A 25675-nucleotide genomic window follows, 5' to 3' on the forward strand; every position below is an offset into this window, starting at 1 on the left:
TGGTTTTACATTATTATAGTAATATAAGGGGGAAATTCAACTTTGGTGTTGGCAAAATGAGTGGTAGTGGATTGGATTGTCCCATTTCCCTTTCAAAGAAGTTAATGGGTAGGAAAATGGGTGGCTAATTCACTATTGTGAATTTCATATTCTTTCATAAACAGCATTTCTTACAACAAGACGGCAATATTTTGCAGTTCCTTGTCCATCTAAATAAACAATTCCTTTTGTTACTCAACTTGAAGTCCAGACGTGCCCATTATGTGAAATAGCTGTGTTCTGAAAGGGACAGGCTTGTGAGGTAAAGTGCCTTGAAAGACCCATTGTGGCTGAATCTCCTTGGGGCTTCTGCTGTCTTAACTGTGGCAGAAACCCCATTATCATACATAAATGAGGTGCTTGCCATGGTGATGGTGGAGGAGCAGGGGAATTCCCCCAGATAATACCCCGGCATTTGAAATAAAAAGTAAAGGCATAAATGCTGAAAATAATCAACGCAAGGTTAACTTCTCAGCTATAATGAAGGGTCCCATCAAAATGATAACCTATTTTCCACTTTTGGATACTGATTGTCCTATTGCTATTTGTGCTAAACAGTTACTTTGAGTCTCTCTTCATAGTTGAAACTTGTGCTGTGCAGTTAGTACCTCAGTTGTGCAGTTATTTAGATCAGTCTCGTGTGTCTCTCTGTAATTGGTAAGAGTATGTGTATAATTATTTGGTTCATTCTCTCTCTATCTGTCTCTGTAGCTGGTGTTTGTGCAGTCACTTGAATCAGTATCCCTCCATATGTCTCTGTAGCTGATACTTAGAGTCATAGAGAGATACAGCACTGAAACAGGCCCTTCGGCCCACCGAGTCTGTGCTGACCAACAACCACCCATTTATACTAATCCTACATTTTAATCGCATATTCCCTAAAACATCCCTACCTTCCCTCAATTCTCCTACCACCTACCCACACTAGGGGCAATTTACAATGGCCAATTTACCTATCAACCTGCAAGTCTTTGGCTGTGGGAGGAAACCGGAGTATCCGGCAGAAACCCACACGGTCACAGGGAGAACTTGCAAACTCCGCACAGGCAGTACCCAGAACTGAACTCAGGTCGCTGGAGCTGTAGTGCTAACCACTGCACCACTGTGCCACAGCTGAAACTGGTATAGTTACTTGGATCAATATCTCTCCCTCTGTCAATTTCTGTAGCTGGTATTTGTGTTGTGCGGTTACTTGGGTCAGTCTCTCTATTGTATTGTTTCAGTTCTGATGTTAGTTTACATTTCTTCTATTTCTATTGTTGCCTGTAGTTTAGTGAAATTGATCTTTAATTGTATTTCTTGTGATCGTGCCTGGGATCTCAGTTTTCTCTTTGTTTTATGTATTTCTGATGATACCTATGTTGTAGAATGCTATATTTAAAAGGCATTAGCCACTGACAGAAACATGTTTTCATAGTAATTACAGTACAGATGTACAGGAACTGGCACTGAGCCACACACAACCAGGTTTGAATAAATTGCCAGCTTCTATCCACAGCACATATGTACCCCTCCTCCCCATCTCTTTTTAAAAATATCTACTGGCTATTTTTTGCTATTTGATGCCATCATTGATGGAATCACATGCTAATTACTCATAAGATGGCCACTTCCAATGGAGAGCAAAAGCTTGGCTGAGATGGAAAAGGAATGATTTTGCACTTGAAATCCCAGTGGACAATTTATTCTATACCCAGGGTTGCAGAACATTACTTTGAGAAAATTTTCATAACTGTACTTCCACTAATTTAAGAATGTGTATGTTGGAGTTGCAAAGCTAATAAAGGTCATGAATACTTTATTGGTCCTATCCTCAGTCATAGGGATGGAATTTCTAGCTATTGACAATGAATTTAGCTCAATGTGTGCCTTGACATTCATTTAATATTACTACATGAAGTAACAGCATGTTAGAAAGACTAACCTTTTGTCCTTTTTCTCCTGGAACTCCTTTGGACCCTGGAAGGCCTGGAAATCCACGAGCCCCCTAGTTTACACAGAAGCATTTAGTGGAACATACAACACCTTAATACCGGCAACATTTCATTCAGCAGAAGAGTGCTCTTCAGTCTGCTTAGCACAAGTTTTGTTGAAGCCAATAGAAGGCCTTTATCTTCAACCTAGATGGGGTTCTGCACTTAAGGGCTTAGTCCTTTAGCAAAGTTTCTCAAAAAGAATCCTGCTTATAATTTTTATTCAGATTCAATCTATACAATTTTTGTGAGTATTATTTTTTTTTCCTCGCTCAAAGAGATTAATCTCCCAAGAGTTTACATAGCATTACATAAAAGTTCCAGCACAGAAACAGGCTGTGATGAGTCTATGCTGGTTTTTATGCTCCACTCAAGCCTTCTCCCACCTTACTGCATTGTACCCTATCAGGATATCCTTCTATTGCTTACTTCCTTATGTACTTATCAAGCTACTCCTTAAATGCATCTATGCTATTCATCAAAACCATTACATGTGGTAGGGAGTCGCACATTCTCACCACTCACTTTGACAGTGAGATGCTCAGGATTATCTTTCAATGCAAATAATTATTTGGGCTTCCTCTGCATTCAGAATTATCATTAAATCAAGTAATTGAATTTTATTGAAGGCTTTATATGTAGATATATTGGGTTCCCAACACCAGGGACCTCATACATTGGGAAAAAGCATTGTGAAATATTAAGGCATATACTAACCTTTAATCCCAGAAGACCGTCTAAACCCAATTTTCCTGGCAACCCAGGTACACCCTTTTCACCCTTTAGAATAAGACAGAAAAGGTTTAACAGCCAGACTGACAGGTAACTGAGCCAAGTCTCAGTTGTTGCCCCTGCCCAGATATACCGTCCTCTATTCAATTCCATATTTCTATATTTTCCTTACCTTGTAATTTTTTCCTGATTTGAGTGAGACAGAATTGTATTAGGTTTTTAATAATAACATAAGAAATAAGAGCTGGAGTAGACCATAAGGCACCTCGAGCTTGCTCTGCCTTTCAATACAATCACATGGCTGATCTTCTGCCAGAATTCCACAGGCAGGATTTTATGCTGCCCTTGGAGATGAGCATGCAGGTGAGTTGTGCAAACAAAATGGCAAGGTGTGCCATTCCTGGTGTTGTCCGGGGCAGCAAAGACCAAGGATGGCCTTCCCACCACAGGGCAATTGAGGTCCTTAAGCAGCCAATTAATGGAGGATGGAGGGGCCTGCCACCAGGTGGAAACGCTGCCAGATGAAACCTAGCAGTCTCCTAGTGGGGATGGTGGGGTAGGGGGGTTCCCTCCTTTGGGGACTATCCATGGCCCATGGAGGGCACCCCCGGCAGTGATGGCTGCCCCCCCGACCCAGGAGCAACACCCCCCCACCCTCACCAAAACACACCCCCTCCACCCTGTAGCCGAGGCCTGCCTGACTGGCCTAGGTGACCCCGGCCCCACTCACGTCCCAGGGCCGCCTCCTTCTTCAGTAACTGTAGGCCTCCTGCTCCTGGTGATGCTGCCCATACTGCAGAGCTGCCAGCCTTCTGATTGGCCTGCAGTTCTGGAGGTGAGAGTTCATCCCTGACAGTGGGCTGTTAATTGGTTGCCTGTTGTTAGTTTGCACCAGGGATCTGAAGGAGGGCCAAGGCAGGTTTTCCACATGCCTTCCTGCCTGCTGCTGGGACCCCCGTCGACGAAATAAAATCTAGCCCTACTTTTTCACCTGCTCTACATTTACCTTGATTTCCTGAGAGATCGAAAATCTCTCTATCTCAGCCTTTAATATATTCAACGATGGAGGACTGTGCCCCCATGTTCTAGATTCCCCAGCCAGGGGAAACAACATCTCAGTGTCTACCCTGTCAAACCCCTTCAGAATCTTATATGTTTCAATGAGATCACCTCTCATTCTTCTAAACTCCAGTGAGTATAGGCCCAATTTACTCAGCTTTTCATCATAGGACAAAGCTGTCACCTCAGGAATCAATCTAGTGAACCTTCGCTGTACCACCTTCAAGACAAGTATGCACTTCCTTCCATATGGAGACCAAAACTGCAATGTAAGTTTAACAGCTAGGCAAAATTTTGGTGAAACCAGTAAAATACAATGAGGTGGATTGGTAACCTTTTCTCATCTTGCTCTAAGCAATTCATTTTACCACAAATTACAATTGTTCTTTTATAAACTGCCTAATCCCCAGTTTTATGCCTTACAATTCTGCCAGAGCACTTCTGCTGCCTCCTGACTCCCAGTCAAAGCCTTCAAACTGTCCCACCTATATTACAACAGCGACTACACTTCAAAAAATTTAATTGGTTAATTGTCTGTAAAGCATTGTAGGGCGTCTTGAGGTCATGAAAGGCGCTGTATAAATGCAAGTTCTTTCATTTTATAACTCTCCTGGTCAAAGTCACCAGTGAAACCCTCTTTGTCAGCAAACACAGTGCACTATCTCTTCCTGCCCCCTTGAAAATCTTGATCATTGCCTCATTATTATGTTTCAGCTCCAAGGAACTGTCCTCACATGGTTCTACTCTTACTTACCCCAGTGCAGTGAGCACATCTCCAACAAGGCTTCTCCATCAATATGCCAAAAGACTTGCTGGTTGATAGGTTAATTGGCCATTATAAATTGCCCCTAGTATAGGTAGGTGGTAGGGAAATATAGGGACAGGTGGGGATGTGGTAGGAATATGGAATTAGTGTAGGATTAGTATAAAATGGGTGGTTGATGGTCGGCACAGACTCGGTGGGCTGAAGGGCCTGTTTCAGTGCTGTATCTCTAAACTAAACGAAACATGTGCAGTGCCACCAGTGAAGTTCTCCTTTGATCAATCCTTGCCCCCACCCCCCCCCCCCACCCGCCTTTTCCTTTTTCACATGCTGCTCCTAAGCGATATCATTTGTAGACACAGGGTCAGTTGAAATTATGCAGTTCTACATTTTCACCAATTCCTTCAACCTGACCACTGCCTCTGTGCTGTCAGACTGCCTGTCTGACATTAAATAATGGTTGAACCAGAATTTCCTTCAACTAAACATTGAATAGTTTGAAGCCTGGCCAAAACCTTCAATCCCTTGCCACTGACTTAATTCTTCCCCCTTTGGTTGTTCACTCATACTGAACCAGACTGCACAGCCTCATTGTCTTGTTTGACCTTGAGCAGAGCCAATATCCAAACCATTACCCGACCATCTACTTCTAACTTTGCATTTCTGCTACTACTGCCATCAAAACCCTTGTCCACGCTTTTGTCACTTCCAGGTTTGACTTCTCCAACACATCTCTGTTAAAAGATCACTCTCTCGATATGGCATTGAATTGCCAGCCTAGATTATATATGAAACCAAAAACATTTAACAACAAAGTAAGATGTGGACCATAACTGCACTATTAGATGGCACCATCTGGCAGGTGAGAGAAGTGCTTCCCATTTAAAGTACTAGACATCACATACCTCACCAAAAAAATTTTTCTTTCATTCTCTCACCAAGAGGATGAATCTTACGTTTTCTTCAGACACCACTAGCCTCCACAAAGGTTCCCAATCCTGCTAGTAAGTGGTGGGTCTGCCATCGAGGAGCAAGTGAGAAGCTCATCCTTATCCAAAGCAATGTAAAAACTGAGTCTTGACTAGTACTGCATTGAATTACATCGTTAAGAGACTGTCTCACGGAAAAGACAAACAGAAATCTGAGAATTAAAAAATTAACACCAGTTACCCTTTCCGCACCAATCCCTGGTTGTCCTTTTTGTCCTGGAAGACCACGTGATCCCTGAATAGAAAGAAAATATGTATGTTAATGATAACCTAAGTTCACTCTTCACACCTCAAACACACATGGAAAGATATTAGAATCACATTGCATTGTGTGATATTGGTAACTGTGATGGATTCGATGAAAGTGTCACTGTAGAAAGTCAAAATGAGTTTAGTGTATCGGAATTTATTATATTCTGTATGAATTTAAAGCAAAGGATCAAGATGGCAACCAGTTCCAATGGATCTAGCTTCCATAAGGCAGCTTTGTTTTTGCTTCTAAACAGCATTAATGTATTTATTAAGCCAGGAAAGCCTCTTTGTTTTAACCTGGAAATGGGACTGTCAGAGGAAACAGAGCCATTACCATGCATTTCAGGCAGTTTAAAAGGCTAATAGATTACTATAGCCCATGATATTTGGTCCAGAGAGAGATAGACTGAGCCAACAAAACACAGGAACTACAGTGGAACAGATCTGAAAGTGAGTGCTGGAAATATAGAGTAGTCCAAAGTGGAATGGAGCAAGTTAAACTGTTGGTAAAGAGACTTTCAATACATTCATTGCTAGCAAAGGAATTTCATAGAAACACATTGGGTGGAATCTTACCAGTTTTGAAAATATTCTTCCATCAGGGACAAATGCAGGCCCTGCCTGCCTGCGTGATCTTCCCAGAGGCGGCCAATTAAGATGAGCCTGCAGCTTTGGAAGGCTGGCGTCCCCACTGAGGGAGGTGGACTCTGCTCAGGCAGCAAGGAGAGCATGAAAGCATCTCAAGATGGAGGCACCCTCGGGGGCTTGCATCAAATTAATAATGAAGAGGGCAGAAGCTGGTAGGTATCTCCGGGAAACCTCTTCGCTGGAGTCATTTGGGCTGCGGGTGTGGGCTTTCGTATCTGAGGCCCTTCATTGGGGCATGGAGTCTCCAGCACCAATGGCCACCTGGCCTGCTGCCAAGAGGCTGCCTCTACAGAACTTCTGGGATTGGCACTCAGCGGGAGGCCACTCGACACCAGGGAGATCCCGACGGAGTCCTCTTGTCCCTCTAACTGGACTTGTAATTGCTATTTATTGGCTATATGCCGCAGCCAAGTGGGTAGCCATTGCTGGCATGACCCCTCCTCCAGCAAGATTGCCTGGAGGTGGGAATACGTTAGACTGCCGACTCGATGAGGACCTTTCTGATTTCCCTCCCAGTCCCGCCTCTGCGGGTCTCATAAGATTCCGCCTATCAACTTATTCAATACTAACTACACACAATTCCTGAGTTTCAGTTCCATGTAAACTTGGTGCACTGCTCATGCTCCACTACTCACTCCAAAGCATCCAAATGCTTTTTCACTGAAATATCCTTGTTTCATGCTTCTACAGGAAAATGCCAATGACTTATTTGTAACAGCAACAACTCACTACTAAGCTTCAGTTCACAAGAATGACAATAGAATCTCACTGTCTACAGCCACCTTTCCGCTATGAGATGTTTGTGGTAGTCCCACAGGTTCCTGATATATGGATCTCAGCTAACTATCTGCAATGCAAAGGTATACACCTGGGAATTTACCAAGGCTAGCTACCAGGAGGACTTAGTAAAAAGTGGGTCAGTTCATTTCAACAACAACAACTTGCATTTACATAGTGGCATTAACACAGTAAAACGTTCACGGTGCTCCACAACAAAATCTGATGTTGAAACACATAAGGAGCTATTAAAGAAGGTGTCTAAAATGTTGGTCAAAGAGGTAGATTTGAAAGAACATCTTAAAGGAAGAGAGCGAGGCAGAGAGGTTTAGAGAGGGAATTCCAGAGCTTAAGGCCTAGGCAGCTGAAGATATGGCCGTCAATGGTGGAGCAATGATAATAGGGGATGTGCAAGAGGCCAGAATTGGAGCAGCACACAAATCACAGGGTGTTGTAGAGCTGGAGGAGGTTCCAGAAATAGGGAGCAGAGAGACCATGGAGGGACTTGAAAACAAGGATAAGAATTTTAATATCAAGGCTTTACTGGACAGGATGCTTGTGTAGGTCACAAGCATGGGCCACTTGAAGGTGTTGACAGACAGCTTTTTCTGTTTCACATCCAGTAATGCCCTTTGATGGCCACATGGAAGCAAGTTGGAAATACCTGATTGAGACTTTTTACCCAACCTTCGCTTGGGCATTGCTCCAAGGAGGTTTCAGGTCTCCCCTTGCCTCTCCCTCACAGAAGTATGACTGAGATCAGACAAATGGGGTAGCTGAACCTTTGTCCCACCACTCCATGATTCTGTGTGGGTGTGCCTCAATGTGCTTCACCATGGCACAGGTTGACAATTTGCCTGAGAAATTTTCTTCTGCATAACGGTTCCAGCAAACAGTTAATGTGCAACAGTGTTAATGTCTCCTTACCTTCTCACCTCTGGGCCCACTGTCTCCTTTTGAGCCTTGGTCACCCTTATCCCCCTGAAACAGAAAGAAAAACTTGTACTTATAAAATACCTTACCTTGTCTCTCACAGACATCTTAAGGCATGCCATGCACAATGAATTAGTGACTTATCTAAACACACCAGCCATTTAGCATACAGCCATAAACAGCAATGAGACGGATGGTCAGTTAATTTGTTTTTGGTGGTGTTGTTCAGGGGGATTGTTGGCCAGGATACCTACAAAATCCCTGCTCTTTAAATAATGGCATGGTCACCTGTACCAGTAGAACAGGCAGACTGGATCTTATTCAAAAGACGGCAATGCAACATTGCCTCAGTAGTACAGTAGAGAGCCAGCCTAGATTATATCCCGATACCCTGGTACAGCACAGGCTCTATACTATTTTTTCAATGACTTCAAAAGGGTTGAGGTTCACGCCAACCAGTGGGGAGCTGTGGCCAATGGACATACAGATCAGGACATCAAGTATGTGTCATCCAATGTTTTCCTTTTGTTCATTTTAATGAGCATTAGATTGTGAGCAGTACATCTGACATGATCACCCATTAGGATCAACCATTCAGAAAATTTCCATTAAATCTCAGTTGTGCACATTTGTGATAATATTTAGCAAGAAAACTTCTCCATAACACTCTCAGTGCACAGTGAGGGAAAATCAGGAATTTGAAAGGAAAAATTGCATAATTTGGGGTAAGACTTCCCCCATGCACTGTCTGTTAAGAAATCTTCAACATACATGGTTTAAGGGGTTTCACTACATCTAGCAAAGAGCAATTCTTCGTCCATGTCCCCACTAGCCTTTGAATAGAATCGCCTTCCTTCATGATGTATCCGAAAGTGCAACACAAGAGGGTACCTGGGCTGCCAACTTATGTGATTTGTAATGAGGAAAGTCAAGCCTTTATACATACAGCTCAAAACGGCAAAAAATATTTTGAAGTTTTTCAGGTGACATCCACTGCTGTGTTGCAGTATTTTGTGCTTTAGCTAAGGCATCACGTGTTAACTGAACCGCTGTCTGTGTGAGCTTGTGTGGGTGTGCATCTGTGAAGCTGGGAAGCAAGTACCTCATTAAGCAATTTGATGAAGAAGTTCTCAGAGGCCTATATTCGGACTGCTGATAATTTTCACGCCCACTTACTGCCATGCGGGAAATGGCAGTCCAGGCGTCAATGATTTTCTCCAGCATTGCTGTCTGGTGCAATATGTGCAACAAACTCTTTGCATCAAATTAAACTGCTGCTTCATTCTCAATGGACGTACCGCAAATTAATGGAAATGTAATAATCTGAGAATTGTTTCCTCAGCTTGTTTGCACATCCTTTTAAATATGTTGCCTTTAGGATCAGTAGAGAGAGTGCAAATGCAAACTTTATAATAGAAATATGAAAATAAGGACAGACTCTATAAGGTATACGTTGAAATGAGGACTAAGTTACATCTGCATGCCCTGCTTCGATTATCCCCCAACCTCTAACCCTGCTTCAGTTGATGGCTATAATTGATCTTGACTTCCTATGCAAATATCATTAAAAAATTTACATCTGGATGCACTTCCTGTCAACTTTTGTCATTATAAAATTCCTGGGATAGACTTTGAGCTCATTTCCGAGAGTTACATCAACGTAAATCAGTACAAAATATTGGGGAGTTTTTAACGGAAGTGAGTTATACCCCAAACCACTTATGTTTGTTTTTTCTGCGATCTTTTATACTGCTTCAAGATTCAATTCACCTGGATCAGGGCCCATCCACAAAACTGGCCACATCCTCAGGTCGACATTGCCAGATTCCACCGATTGTGTTGGTTGGTGAAGACCGTTGAAATTGCGTTTGTTTTCTTAGGCACACAGGCACTAGCAGGCATGTTTTAAAAGTTTTTCTCATATCAACAAATACTTTTGCAGATTGTGCCCAAAGTGGAAACTCTACCTCCCTATGTCTATGTTTATAATGGAAGCAGCTTATATAAAAACTTGTCACACTGTCATGATCCTGCAATGGTGGGCCAGAGACACATCTGGTCCTTAACTCTGCAAAGGACGCTGGAAAGTTTAGAGTAGATTTTTGAGGTTGGTGGGGGTGACCCTCTCACAAAAGTAACTTAGGGTGCCTTCCAAATGGTCCTCTTACAAAAGGACTATCTTAAAAGTATTTATAAAACATTTGCAGGGTTGATCTTTGGGGTACAGGCCACAAATCTGGGCCTCACATTCATTGTACCTGTGACTGTGATTATTTTCACCAGGCATACCACTGCCAAAAATGTACAAAGTTCCTTTAAGGATCGAGGTCAAGGGAGTTCCCGACATAGGAGGTCTTCAAGCTCCCTTACATTGATAGTCTTGGTTGGGCCAAACAAAGGCTCTGCTCTCACGAGGTCATCCAGGAACTGGAATAAAAGGCCAGAACCCAGGAATTCCAGGTCCTAGACTAGTTTCAGGCCATTCCAGTGGATTCCTGTCAGAGTTACAGTAGTACTGCACTGGAACAGGCTCTTAATAGTTCCCAGTGAAATTATTGGACATAAATTGCAAGATGCAAGTCATTCTGGTGGATACTGATTAGGGATCAAGAGACAGGTCTAATGATGCACATACTTAATTTCTGGTCCTTAACTTTAGCTAAATAAATAAATGAGATGAATTAAGGTATGAGGTTCACTGAATTGTTTTACCTTACCAGTTCACCTTTCCGTCCTTGCAAGCCTCTGTCTCCTTTAATTCCTTTAGCTCCACTTTTACCGTCAAGTCCAGATCTGCCCTAAAGTAAAATATTAGGAAAAGATACATGGAAATCAATTGCTTTTTAATTCTGCAGAACATATAGAGCTCACACATTAGATCATTAGAGACTTTTTTTTAAGTTGAGTGTTGTCTTTTTGTGCCCATCAAGATAGAGGGGGTGAATTCGGCCATTTTTCCACAAGTGGATCAGTAGCAGGATACACCACCCCAACAAGTTCTCTTTATGTCAATGTGGAACTGCATGTGCTACCAAATAGAATTGCCTTTGTGTTAATTAATACTGCTTGTGTGTTATCTATCAGGCTGGGTCCCACCAAAAAATTTTCATGCTTTTGGAACTAGGAGCTTCCTCCTGAACTAGTTGTTGTCCAGATGCGGTCTGTTTACCACTGTTTGCATGTGTGGGTGAGCTGATACCAATTGATGGACACATCGCAGCTTGACCTGCCTAGTACCCCTCCATTGGCTCGCCTCTTTGCTAACATGTTAAATAAGGGGAACCCCCATTACTGACCGTAATGGTGCTGCGGGCAAAAGAAAAATGCATAGTCACCAGCAAGATTTGTGAAAACCAAAGTGCCAGTAGGAAAAGAAAACACTAGAAGAAAAGAAGAAAAATGATTGAGAACTGGCTGAAATATACACACCTTAATGTCACTATGTCCATCCGATGACTTTCAGGACATCTATTGCTGCCTAGGGATGGCCCTGTCATGAGGGTGTCATTAACATTTCACATCCTGCACATCAGAACATTGGAAGCTGTTGTGCAAGGTGGCAACCATCCACAAATTAATATTTCAGCTACATACCCAGCTGTTGAAGTAGATGCTTCCACTGGTACTGGTCCTAGTCCCATTCCTGGAAGCTACATTGGCCACAAAGTGGGCCAAGCTCCAGTGGGCCAGAATTTTCACCCACTTTCCTGGATATTTGATTACTATCTCAAATGGGATGTGTTGTGATGGAAAATCTGGGCTAAAATATCCAAGTGATCACAATCACCTAGATTAGCAAACTCATCTGTCTGCTACCTTAATGCCAGATATATTTGTGAATCTGAAGGCTGGAATTTCCTCAGAGCTGTTCCCACTCAGCTGATGTAGCTTCATCAGGAGTACGGTGGAAAACTGTTGCGTGTAAACGGGGTTTCTGAGGCAAAGTTGATGCAGTTACAGCTGTAGAGTGGGAGCAGCTCCAAGTAAATTCCCATCCAATGCATTTGTAACTATTTGGATAACTTTGAATCGAACGGCTTGAAACTGACAACAATCATTCCATTGAAATTGGAAATTTCAGTAATAATTCTGTGACCCACAATGATCACTACACCAACTGGAAGTAAATACTTCATTGCAATCTTGCTACTGGATTTTGCATATCTCTTAGCTCCACCTGGGCAGACCTAGCACCACACTTAGCTGCTCCACCTATCCAAATTGCTTTCAAACCCTCTTACATTGCCTTAGTCTCGCAGGGCATACAATCAAGCTTCAATTCATGACCGAAACTCGATGTGCCCATATCTTCAAACCATTGTAACACCACCAACATACACGATCACTTACTGATGCACAAGATGGGCTGTAGAATGGACACATAACTGCCATCGGTTATGCACTTTGCGAAGTGTAACAGTGTGATGGCAATGGGCAGCTTTGTTATGCCAGGTCATGCTACTGTTACTGATTTATGCATTAGTTTTCTATTTTAGTGCCTGTGTGAGCATCACATCCTCTGCAGATGAAATGTTCAAAGCAAAATGTTGCCACTGACGTATTTTAAATGCAGAGGGAAAAAAGATTCTTGATTAATTTATCTATCTGGAAATATTCTGCCAACCTTCTTATCAGAAGGAAGAAAAGGTGGGATGTCTGATTAATTGCATACTTCAAACAACGAGACCTTTCAAAAGTGATAAAAGGAACTATACAAGCTCGGAACAGTCTGGGGGAAATCGCTCCCGAAAACCATAATCCTGCAGATATAATGAAGGATTTATAGGTAGGCTGTGAAATGTAAACATTACAGGTTTTCAATATAAACCAGGAAACAGGAATCTATGAATAAGAATGAACATAGTTTTGATGCAAATCAACCTAACCATGATAAACTGGTCAACGGGGACCAATTTGCAGATAATTAAATGTGTATTAACCCAAGCTGAGAGATTTCACTTTGATAGCCAATTAACAATAAAACTATCAAGAAACATTAGATGGTTGGAAATAATTGCTCATCACATTGTCTTTGAAAAACGACTTTGAAAGTTGAAGTGCAATTGTACAACATAGAAGAACGATTATATGGTAATTTAGCAAAAGGTCAACGTCAACAGATGGGACTGGAATAAATTGCAAATGATCTTTGGCCTTATCCTAACCAATGCTCTCCCCACTGCTTTTGAGGCTACTGACCCTAGGCAGGTTTCATGACATTTGTGGCCTCTTGCAGTGACCTTTCACATGGCTAATAAGTGGGCCATTGGTGGGCTACTTACCTGTAGGAGCTTTATAGTCAAGATGCTTCTGGTCTTCACCCTACATCTGCACATTAACATTTTCCAGCACAGATTGCTGACTAATGATTAAAAGTGCAAATCCTAACTATATTTCCCCCTTCCTATCCCAGTTATGCTAAAACTAATAGCAGCATGGCTCCTGTTACACCATCCAAGATCACCTAATATCAGAGAGCAAGATTTTTTGGGCTCAATGGTCAGAACCAAACTAGGGAGTGCACTTATCAACCGATGCATGAGGGCACTGTGGAATTAACTGATATGAAAAGCAAATTGTACAATATTAACTCACTTTGGTTTTAAAATGGGGGTTTGGAGACTATTTACCTTCTGAAGAGGCCTTCCTTGGCCTATCCAATTTGTTGAAATCATTGACTCTGGATCAGAGCTACAATTGGAAGCTTTTTTTTCCCACTCGCAATCTTACCTTATATTAATGGAAAACCATAGGTGAAGGACCAACTGCCATAGTTCATGACACCAGCAAGGTCAAGAAGTAATGAGCTCTGTGCTTGCTGACCTACATTACCTCGTGATTCAACAACGCCTCAATTTAAAAATTCTCACCCCCGTTTTCAGTCGTACAACCCTCCGAGATCTCCGCACCCGTCAATTCTGGTCTCTTTCATATTCCCAATTTTAATTGCTCCACTATTGGCAGCTGTACCTTCAGTTGCAAGGCCCCTAATCTCTGGATTCCCCTCCTTAAACCGTTCTGCCTCTCTACCTCTTTCTCCTCCTTTAAGATGTTCTTTAAAGCCTACTTCTTTAACCAAACCTTTAGTCACCTGTTCTAATATCGCCTTCTGTGTCTCAGTGTCAAATTTTGTTTGATAACACTTCTGTAAAGAGCTTTGGGATATTTTCCGACATTAAAACCACTAAATAAATGCTAGTTGTTGTTAGCTAATGCCAAGCTTGGTTAAAATCCTAAAAACTGCAAGAGAATGAGAAGACTGAGGAAGGTGAGGGCTTCTATAATTTTGAGGTCCTGGGAAAGAATGTGGTGCGATGAACCCTCATTTCAACACAATGAGGATACAATACAGGAGCAAAAGCTTGCAGGATGGCTTATTTGGAGGTTAACAAGAACGAGGAAGGTACGTTCAGAGAAGCACTTCAACTCTTGAATAGGCTTGAGCTTTATACAGGGATAAGAGAGGAAAAGAAGTGTTTGGCATGAAAGAGGAAACTGAGCTTGTTGAATACAGGAGATGTTGATCTTATATATACCAATTAAATCTTGAGTAAGTTCTTGTGTGAATACAAGCAATGTGTTTCCTGCCCTTATCAGTTACAATAAAATGAAAGAATTCATGAGCCTTGGTATCAGAGAGATGATGATTACATTAATGGGAATTTGATATACTTTATAGTCTAAACACACACAGTACATATCACATTGAATAACATAGAATTTACAGCACAGAAACAGGCCATGCGACTCAGCTAGTCTATGTCAGTGTTTATGCTCCACTTGAGCCTCCTCCCACCTTCCTTCATCTAAGCCTGCTATTCCTTTCTTCCTCATGTGTTTATCTAGCTTCCGCTTAAATGCATCTATTCACCTCAACTACTGCACATCTCATTCACTGGGCTGAACTTTATGGGCCCCCTAGGGACGGGAACGGAGGCGGGGGGAGGGGGGGGGTTGCAGCGCTATAAAATTGCATCAGAATGCGGGGGCTGGAGTGCCTGTCGCCTTCCAAATGCCTTCCAATTTAGTCCGGGGTGGGGAAGGCCAAGTCTTCCCACCTCAATTCAATTGAGGTTCTTAATTGACCAATTAATGGCCACTTAAGGGCCTCTTTCCACCTCCACCTCAATTTAATAGCAGGCGGAGGGGCCTGCCACTGTGGTGAGAAGCCAGCAGGTAAAACTTGGTGGCCTCCTGGTGGGGTAGTTTCCTCCTTTGGGGAAAATCCAGGGACCCCAGAGGGACCCCTCGGAAGCAATGGTCATCTGCCCGGGAAGACATGCCTCACCCTCACCAACCCTCCCACCCCATCACTGGGGCCTGCCTGAATGGCCCCAGAAACCCCGACTTCACTTACCACTCCTGGGGTTTCTGCGTCCTTGGTACTGCAGGGCTTCCTGAGTACCCTGAGCCACTGCTCCCAGGGTGCTGGCCTTCCAATTGGCTGGCAGCTGTGGAGGCGGGAGCTCATTCCTTAAAGGGACAGCATCCCCAATGGTGGGCAATTAATTGCCTGTCCATGTGGAATTGCAATGGGGGCGGGGGGGGGGTGGGGGTCCAAGGGAGGTCTGAGGCAGGGTAGCCCCCACCTTCTGGCCTGCTACCAGGACCCCCGTCACCAGAACAAAATTCAGCCCACCCACACTCCTCAAAAATGTGGTGGCAGATTCCATATTCTAACCATTCTCTGGGTAAATAACTTTCTTCCGAATTCCCTGTTGGATTTATTAGTGCCTATCTTATATTCGTGACCCCTATTTCTGGACTAGCCCACAAGTGGAAACATCTTTCATCTGTCTACCCTATCAAATCCCTTCATAATTTTAAAGACGTCTATTAGGTCACCTTTCAGCTTTTTCTTTTCTAAGAAAAGAGCCGCAACCTTATTGAACAATGTCAGGGTCTTGCTACTATTCAAAGAAGAACAGGGGAGTCCTGACCAATATTTATCCCTCAACCAACATCATTAAAACAGATTATCTAGTCGTTATTTCATTGCTGTTTGTGGGACTTTGCTGTGTGCAAATTGCCCTGTTTCCTACATTATAATAGTGACTAGACTTCAAAAGTATTTCATTGACTCTAAAGCACTTTGGGACTCCCTGAAGTTGTGAAAGGATATATAAATGCAAGTTTTTCTTTTTTTTAAAAAAAGAGTCTTGCTATTGGTACCACCTTTTAAGAGAGTCATGCCTTTGGGCTCCTTTTAAGGAAGGAATCATGTCATTGGAGCTATCTTTTAAAGAAATATTCTTGCCATCAGGCCCCCTTTTAAACAAAGAGTCTCCTCTGAGCCTGATCATGTCATCAATGATCTTTTTTTAAAAATTGCAAAGTTTTCAAAAGAAAAACATTTTAAAGGCAATGAAAATTGGTTGAAACTGTTTGATTTTAAAAAGTTGGTCCTGATGGTGTGAGCAGAGTCTTTAAGCGAGAGCAGAAAATGCAGAAAACATTTCAGGTGTGGACACTGGGTCAGAAGTGATGGGTTTAGACCTGAAACATTAACTTATCTGTTCTCTCCACAGATGCTGCCTGACCTGCTGAATTCTAGCATTTACTGCTTTTGTTTCAGATTTCCCGTTTTCGCAATTATTTTGTTTTTTAGCCTTTAAAGTAACGTTTCCTTTTGAAACATTGGACAGGCCTGAAGAGCTCAGTAGAGATATTCTGTATAATTGCTCATTTATTGTGCTAAAATAAATATTCTAAAATCACAGTAATGCTTTGTGACAGTTCCTTCTGCTAACTGGAATTTTAATATTAATATATAACCAAATAATGTCAGCATGCATGTAGATATTTATGTACCCTATTTATATACTGAAACAACTTCGCCCAAGGCCCAGTTTATGACATGACTCATTGTGCAGAAAAATAGATCTGTTTTTCTACATAATCAAATTTAATTAGAAGGAACAAGGTGCAGCAAAGTATATTGGGAAGCCTGAGAAATGTTAACGCACATTTGGTCACTTGTTGTTGTATAAAAACATAATAAAATGGCTCAAAAACAAGAAATGCTGGATTCACTCAGCAGGTCTGGCAGCAATAAAATGGCTCCCTCTGGTGGAGGAAACCACAATTTCTGCAGCAATTAAATTTGATTCTCTTGACATTCCCTGCTCTATGAAAGAATCATTGATTCATAGAATATTACAACACAGAAAGAGGCTATTCAGCCTGTTGTGCCTGTGCAGGCTCTTTGAAAAAACTATGCAATTAGTCTCACTTTCCCTGCTGTTTCACCATCGCCTTTCACAATTTTCAGGTATTTATCCAATCACTTTTGAAAGTTACTATTGCAGCTGCTTCCACCCTCTTTTATACGGGTAAGTTCACTCCGGAGCACAATAGTCAGAGAAAATGCCTAAAAAAAGGTCACTGTCTGTGAATGTTTCTTGGGTACAGTGTTAATCCCCACTTCTATTGCCAAGCCGTCAAGACTCTCCACAGACAGATACTGGGCTGGATTTTAAGAGCCCACCGTCGCTCCCGGCGGTAAGCTCAAAAAATGGCGGCCCGCACGCTGAAGAGCCACTGCAATCACCCACGTGGCGGCTCATTTAAATAGCCGGGGTGGTCCGCGCCCCCCCAATCGTGTGGAGGGGGCGGGCTGTCTGTCTGTCGCCGTCAATGGCGTCAGCTGCCTGTGTGCAGGCATTGGCACCATTTTTAAAGGGCATCCAGCCCTGCTAGCAGATTCAAATTTTTAAGATATTCCTGCCCTCAAAATTTATCAAATAAAATTCTAACCTTTCCCACCCCCCCAATAACAATTACATTAACTATTTGCCCTTCCTCCCAAAACACTTACTTTTTAAATATGACCTTCCCCCCCCGCCCCCCCCCCCCAGACTGCACAAAGTTTAAATTTCACCCCTTCCCACCATCCCCTCATTACGTTTATTTGACCCCGTTCTCCCCACCCTGCACACTGGAAATCTTAACTCCTCCCCCCTCCCCAACAGTGTCATGCCGGCTTTCCCCAGACGGGGAATTGAAGGCGTGGGACTGCCGGCTGCTGCACTGAGAATCGCGACGGGCCCGGAAGATTGCGGGTAAGTTCATTTAAATTTATTCATTTCATTGATTTAAATATGTAGATGAAGGTCACGTTGCCCAGCAGCATGGAGCCTCACCACTGCCGGGAGGATCAGGCAAGGCCCTCCTGGCGTTCAGCTCCATGGCAGGGCTCTGCCATAACCGTCTTCTGGCACCCCACCCTTGCCACAGAACCTGACATTGTGGGCTTGGTAAAATCCAGCCCACTGTGTGCACACAGCCACATGGTCACAATCACAGAGGTTGTCAGTTGTGACTGCTTAGAGCTGTTTCAGTGATGAGGCAGGGCAGAAACCTGATTGGAGAGATTCAGACAGGGACAAGAGAGGTTGGAGATGGGTCAAAGGACAGAGAGTTTGCGGGTGGGTTTTGTGAGGAGGAGGACGTGGTGGCACCACTTTTGAAATGGAGGAAGAAAGAGTACCTGAGGAGAGTAAACCACCCACAATGCCAACTTGTGTGAGGGGCAGGAAGGGAAGTTTTGTGCTGAGCAATTTAATTGAAATGGGTTCAAGGGAGTAGCAGGTGAGTCTCATGGGCAAGTAGAGCTTGGAGAAGGCATGAGAGAACCAGAGATGATATCTAGGTGGGAATGTAAGTTGTGAGGAAGATGCAAGAAGACTTCAAGGGGACCTGGACAGGCTAAGTGAATGGGCAAGAACATGGCCGATGGAGTATAATATGAATAAGTGTGAAGTTATCCACTTTGGTAGAAAAAACAGAAAGACAGAGTATTTCTTAAATGGTGAGAGGTTGGGAAGTGTTGATGTCCAAAGGGACCTGGGTGTCCTTGTTCATGAGTCACTAAAAGCTAGCACACAGATGCAGCAAGTAATTAGGAAGGCAAATGGTATGTTGGCCTTTATCGCAAGGGGATTTGAGTACAGGAGTAAAGAAGTCTTGCTGCAATTGTATAGAGGCTTGGTGAGACCGCACCTGGAGTATTGTGTACAGTTTTGGTCCCCTCATCTAAGGAAGGATATATTTGCCATAGAGGGAGTGCAACGGAAGTTCACCAGACTAATCCCTGGGATGGCGGAATTGTTTAATGAGGAGAGATTGAGGAAACTGGGCCTGTATTCTCTAGAGTTTCAAAGAATGAGAGGTGATCTCATTGAAACTTACAAAATTCTTACAGGGTGTGACAGGATGGATGTAGATGGGATGTTTCCCCTGGCTGGTGAGTCTAGAACCAAGAGACATAATCTCAGAATAAGGGTTAGGTCATTTAAGACTGAGGTGAGGAAGAATTTCTTCACTCAGAGGGTGGTGAATCTTTGGAATTCTCTACCCCAGAGGGCTATGGAATCACTGAGCATGTTAAAGACAGAAATCAACAAGAAATATGGGGATAGCATGGGAAAGTTGCATTGAGGTAGATGATCAGCCATAATCTAACTGAATGGTGGAGCAGGCTCGATGGGCTGAATGGCCTACTCCTGCTCCTATGTCCCTATGTCCTATGATATAAGGAAAAACATTTTATGTAACAAGTGGTTAGGATTGGGAATGCGCCGCCTGATAGGATGGTGGATGCAGATTTAATAGTAGCTTTCAACAGGGAATTGGATAAATATTTGAAGGAGAAATAATTGCAGGGATATGGGGAAAGAGGGAGTGAGTGGGACTGACTGGATTGCTCTTTGGAAGCTCTGGCATAGACAGAAAGAGAAAGTCTAACCACTTCCCTTTGACATTCCATGGCATAACCATCACTGAAACCAACATTATCATCCGGGATGGGGAGGGCAACATTGACCAGAAACTTAACTGGACCAGCCACATAAATACTGTGGCTACAAGAGCATCAGAGGTTGGGAAATCTGTGGTGAGTAACTCACCTTTCCACCATTTGCAAGGCACAAGTCAGGAGTGCGATTGTATAAGACACCACCCAGGACAAAGCAACCTGCTTGATTTGCACCCCATCGACCACCTTAAGCATTTACTCCCTCCACCACTGGTGCACCATGGCTGCAGTGTGTACCACCTACAAGATGCACTGCAGCAATTCACCAAAGGCTTCTCAAGCAGCACCTTCCAAACCCCAGAATTCTACCAACTAGAAGAACAAGGGTAGCAGGCACAAAGGAACACCACCACTTGCAAGTTCCCCTCCAAGTCACACACCATCCTGGCTTAGAACTGTATCGCTGTTCCTTCACTGTCACTGGGTCAAAATCCTAGAACTCTCTTCCTCACAGCCCTGTGGGTGTACCTACACCACAAAGAGTGTAGTGATTCAAGAAGGCAGCTCACCCACCACCTTCTCAAGGGCAATTAGGGATGACCAATAAATGCTGACCTTGCCAATGATGCCCAAATCCCATGAACAAATAAAAAAAAGGTCTCCTTCTGTGCTGTACTATTCTATGTTTCTATGAGGGGAGATAACATAACAACTAGAGAAAGGCACATTTTTAGGGTTATGGTGGGAAGAGCCTGGGGGATCCTCGGTTTGGTACGCAAATGGAGGGAGCGACAGAAGCAGCTGAACGCTGGTCTCTATCATGTGTAGGGTAAACATCAACATGGTCTAGTTGGGCCGAATGGCCTCCCTCCAATTTGTAACTTCTGTGTATGATCTTAGTGACAAAAAAATCCATTGAACTCCTTGTAATTTTCTGTTAGAGGTGAGGATAGTAAGGACAGAAGGGTTTAAGGTGACAGTGAATAGTTGAGAAAAGAAGGTTATCTTTGTTGGACAAGATGATCCCGGAGGAGTGGTAGGTTTCGGCAGAGCCGAGTTGTTGAGATGCAGTTAGATCCAGATAAATTCTAATGCGCACCACTTGGACTTGGATGGAGCAAAGATTGGCATTGTATCAGGGGAGCAAGCAGGGTGGGAATAAGTAACAGTAAAGGTTAGAGCTGGGAATTCTAAGTACCCAAGCCAAAAGACTTGCAGGTTGGTAGGTAAATTGGCCATTATAAATTGTCCCTAGTATAGGTAGGTGGTAGGGAAATATAGGGACAGGTGGGGATGTGATAGGAATGTGGGATTAGTGTAGGATTAGTATAAATGGGTGGTTGATGGTCGGCACAGACTCGGTGGGCCGAAGGGCCTGTTTCAGTGCTGTATCTCTAAACTAAATTAAACTAAACTACCATCCTGCAGCATGTCAGGTTGGTTCAGTTATTAGTACTTTAGCTTTGAGGTACGTAATATAGACTGTCACACCAGTGCGGTACTGAGGGAGTGCTGCACTGTTGGAGGTGTCATTCTTTGGATGAGAAGTTAAACTGAGCTCCTGTCAGCCTGTTCAGATTTAATAGGTAGGTGGAGGGATAACCTGAAATGGCCACAGCTCCCTTAACCATCTGAAACTATTGAATTTTACAAACTGTGGGCAGAATTTCTTTTTTTTAGAAGACAGAAAGGAGAAAGTGCTTAATGAAATATAAAGGTCATTTTAAGCAGGCTGTGAAAAGGAATTGGAAAGACAATAGGAGAGTAAAACAACTCCAAAATGAAAAGGATTGAACCTGGAACCTCTATCTTGAATGTTTTACGATGATAAAGGTGCATTGTCAACCTCACTCTCTCGTCCTGACCTATCTTGGTCCAGTGGCAAGATGCGTCTAGATGGCTGGAGATAGATCTGGATGCAGTGGGTGACTAGAATGTCTTCTGTGTCTTGTCGAGCTCTACGTATTCCACATCACGGTGCTGAACTACCTTCAAGGCTGTTGGACCTTAGATTGGTCTCATCTGCCCAATCAGTCTTCGCATGCCAGGGTAGACAAACCCTAATTTGCTGAGGGTAGAAGATGGTCAAAGGAAGTGCTACAAGGACACTCGGAAAGCTTTGCTTATGAGTTTTGATATCGACCCCGAGTCCTGGGAGAAGCTCGCCCAGAATCGCTGCACCTGGAGCAACCAAATAAAAAATGGTGTGGCCTCCTTCAAAAACAAGCTCATATCAGAGGCAGAGAGTAAATGCAAGGCGAGGAAATCCCAAACCAGCAACTCGTCCAAAACTCAATCATCTGAGGTGTCCTGTCCTATTTACAACAGAACCTTCCGGGGGCAGATTGGCCTTACCAGTCACCTACATATCCACCGGAGCCCTACAAAACACCCCAGATGATGGACATGGTCATCTTTGCCTCGAAAGATGAACAACATGATAAAGACACTATATAAATGCAAGTTGCTCAGGACCACAATCCCATTTGATACATTTACCCACTATGCCATAAATGAGGCCAAATAAGGTGCTTTTACATGAGTTGCTCTGACAGCTTCTGGTTGTCAAATCAGTACTTAATTAATGCTCTTAATCATGATGTACACCGTCTTTAGAACAGGTTTTATTGTAATTAAACCGCTTCTACTTCCAACTCCACTGACATTTACATGCCATAAAACAAAAAGGAGAAAAACAAGAGGAAGAAGCAGCCTCAATAAAACATCATAAAGCGTGTAACATGTTTGTTATGCTGCTCTTTAGGTACAGCAAATATATTTATCCTTGAGGACTAGCAGTGTGCAAAGCAGCACAAACAGAAAATGTCACTTTACTTCAGTGGAAAAGAAGGCATGTGAGGCACTGACATAAAAAATGAACACATACAATAATGCACTGCAAATTATTCTTTTTTAAATTCAGAGACCCGGGTGAAGGAATAAGCATTGTAATGCAGGACACCAGGAAGATTAAAAGAGCAAGAGAGGTGAAAAAGACCTTTGCATTTATTTAGCTCCTTATCATGTTCCCGGGACATCCCACAACACTTTACAATACAGGAGCTACTTTTTGAAGTGCAGGTGCTGTTTTTATGGAGGCAAAAACAGCAGGCAATTCGCTGATCATGAGCATTTTAAAAAAAAATCTTCTCAGGATGTGGGTGTCACTGGCAAGGCCAGCATTTATTGCTCATCCTTATTTGGCCTGAGAAGGTGAAGGTGGGCCTTCTTCTGGAACAGCATGCAATCTGTGTGGTGAAGATGAACTGTTTGAGATGAGAAAGGTGTGACTCAAAGCAAAGGGTCAAAGGCTAGAGAAGAGGAGATTGACTCTTTGATCCACTGCTTTATATCCAAAAGTGTGAAAGAGTCTTCCCACAAAGGACTGGTGGATTCAAGCCAAAGACAGAACTAAAGAATTAAAATTGACTCAGTTGCTTGCTCGAACACAGACGGCTGTGGAGAAATTCTGCTGGGCTCCAAATGGCTGTTAGTAATGTTATTGTACAAATATTTAACACATCATATCAAATTTCTCCCAGTATCACTCAATCCTTTTGTCTTTTGAACACATTTGCACTGCCTGCTTCCGAAGCCTTGTTGAGTAACTTATTGTATAACTCTATGAGGCATGAAAAAATTCTGCAGGCTTTCCATTCTTACACTTAGCTTCTTATTGTTTTAACTTCTGTTGCCTAATCCTCTTGTAACGGTTTAATGCAAAGTGCCCACTAGGTTCTTTTAGCCAAAACCTTCATCTAAACTTACTGCGATTCCATTGCTGCCATGTTCGCCAGGTTCACCCTGAAATAGAAACCATTGTGTTACTTACTGTCACTAGGACCTAACCTCATCGTCAATCAGTAATTAACACATTGGAATATTACAAAATACTTACAGCACAGAATCAGACCATTTGGCCCATCAGTTCCATGCCTGCATTTATGCTCCACATGAGCCTCCTCCCACCTCTCTTAAACAAATCCAATCAACCCATCCTTCTATTTATTATTATAGGTCTGCATTGTTTGATTCCTTAGTAGTCTACAGATATTGTTCGCATTCAATATGATATTCAGAGTTCCTTAATTAATGACTGCACAGTCTCCCGATGTTAGGGGTTGGAACTCGCTGCTGCTCTCTGCTGGAAGGATTCTTTCCCTGCACTGTCACACTGACCTTTGAAGGCATTTTCAATGATTTGATAAATTTACCCCACTCTTCCCTCTCCCCATCCATTCCAATTTTCTCCTTTTATTCTACAAATAAAATCTCGTCCTTGTTCTTGGTTACAGTCCCACATATATTGTTCTTCTAAGTGGAATGGGAGGTCCCAGACAGTCAGCATCTCAATTACGAGAGGCGTAACAGCTAAGCCTGGGTCTAATTATTGGATGAAAAATCTTATCGGGCCCGTTAATGTGCCAGGAACGCTAACTAACAAAATTTACAACGTTACTTCAATCATTCTAGAAATGTAGGAACATTCAGCCCTGGAGCCTGGTCCGTCACTCAATCATATCATGGCTGATATGTACTTCAATTCCATCTACCTGCCTTTATTCTATTTCTCTTGATTGCCTTACTCAACAGAAATTTATCTCTCAGTCTTGAAAGCTCCAATTGTCCCTCAGTATCTACAGCCTTTTGTGGTAGACAGTTCCAGATTTCTAGTCCTTGAACACCAGATGGTAATGAACTACAAATCCTAATTCAATTTCACTGTGTTATTGCCATTCAGGTCCTTTAGGGTATGCATCATTTCCCTCCAATGACTTATGGCGCTACCCCAATAAGGGTTGGCATTAAGAGTCATCATTACTGCAGAAACAAAACAGTAATTCCATCCTGCAGGCTCAGACTGTTGTGATAGTGTGTTTGTCAATGTGTTAAATATAATCATTTAAATGTATGTTTACGCTAATATGCATGTCATCACAGGAAGTGATGCAATATCACGTGATTCAGTTCTGTTGCACAGTCAGTTAGCATGTGTAAGCTGAAGCAACAAGTCTCTATTAAAGCTCTGTGTTCCATCTCTATGCCTGCCCTTCAGCTCTGTTTGTATTAATCTAGAAAGAGATAATACAACACAGACTACATTATAAACCAGAAGGAGATTATATAGTTGGAGTCCACACTTTCATGTTCAGGGGTGATGTCAGGAAACACGTCCTCGCACAAAGCATGGTGGAAATTTGAAACTCTCTTCCCCCAAAAAAATTGAGTCTGGGGGTCAACTGAAAATTTCAGAACTGAGATTGATAGATTTTTGTTAGGCTAGAGTATGAAGGGTTGCAGAACGAAGGCAGGTAGATGGGGTCAAGTTACAGATCTGTTGTATGATTGCCTTTAAGAGTGATCACCCTTTAAGATCTTAGTGTGCTAATGAACTGAGTACCGGACATAATCATGTGACTTGGAGCTAGAGTCACTCTGCATCTGTGATACCCAGAGTAAGGTTCTGTAAATAGTTAGCTCAGTACTGTATATAATAGTCTAGCTGTAATAAACCTGTTTGAGATCTTCAACCAACTGAACGCCATGCGTTTCATTTACGTTGCATCAAACTACAGAAAAGAACTCATTACAGATCAGCCCTGATCTAATTGGATGGCTGAAAAGGCTTGAGGGGCTGAAAGGCCTCCTCCTGTTCTTACATTCCTAAGACACATCTTTTACTAACTGCAAGCAAGTGTCAGGGGAATATCGAATGACTCTTGTTCTTCACAGTAACATTCACATTGGTGTATGA

General features: G+C 42.8%; 1 protein-coding gene across 1 annotated transcript in view; it reads right to left on the reverse strand.

The window, feature by feature from the left end:
• Positions 1-25675, reverse strand: part of col7a1l (collagen type VII alpha 1-like) — a 353167-nt gene that overhangs the window by 99841 nt on the left and 227651 nt on the right. The window contains exons 83-88 of the mRNA XM_068059665.1: positions 23689-23724; positions 10878-10963; positions 8160-8259; positions 5737-5790; positions 2730-2792; positions 1964-2026 (exon numbers count right to left, since the gene is read on the reverse strand). Of these exons, the coding sequence (XP_067915766.1) occupies positions 1964-2026; positions 2730-2792; positions 5737-5790; positions 8160-8259; positions 10878-10963; positions 23689-23724 (402 nt within the window). The remainder of the gene's footprint in view (positions 1-1963; positions 2027-2729; positions 2793-5736; positions 5791-8159; positions 8260-10877; positions 10964-23688; positions 23725-25675) is intronic.

This window comes from Heterodontus francisci, chromosome 27 (genome assembly GCF_036365525.1).
Source record: "Heterodontus francisci isolate sHetFra1 chromosome 27, sHetFra1.hap1, whole genome shotgun sequence".
In the NCBI taxonomy this organism is placed as follows: Eukaryota; Metazoa; Chordata; class Chondrichthyes; order Heterodontiformes; family Heterodontidae; genus Heterodontus; species Heterodontus francisci.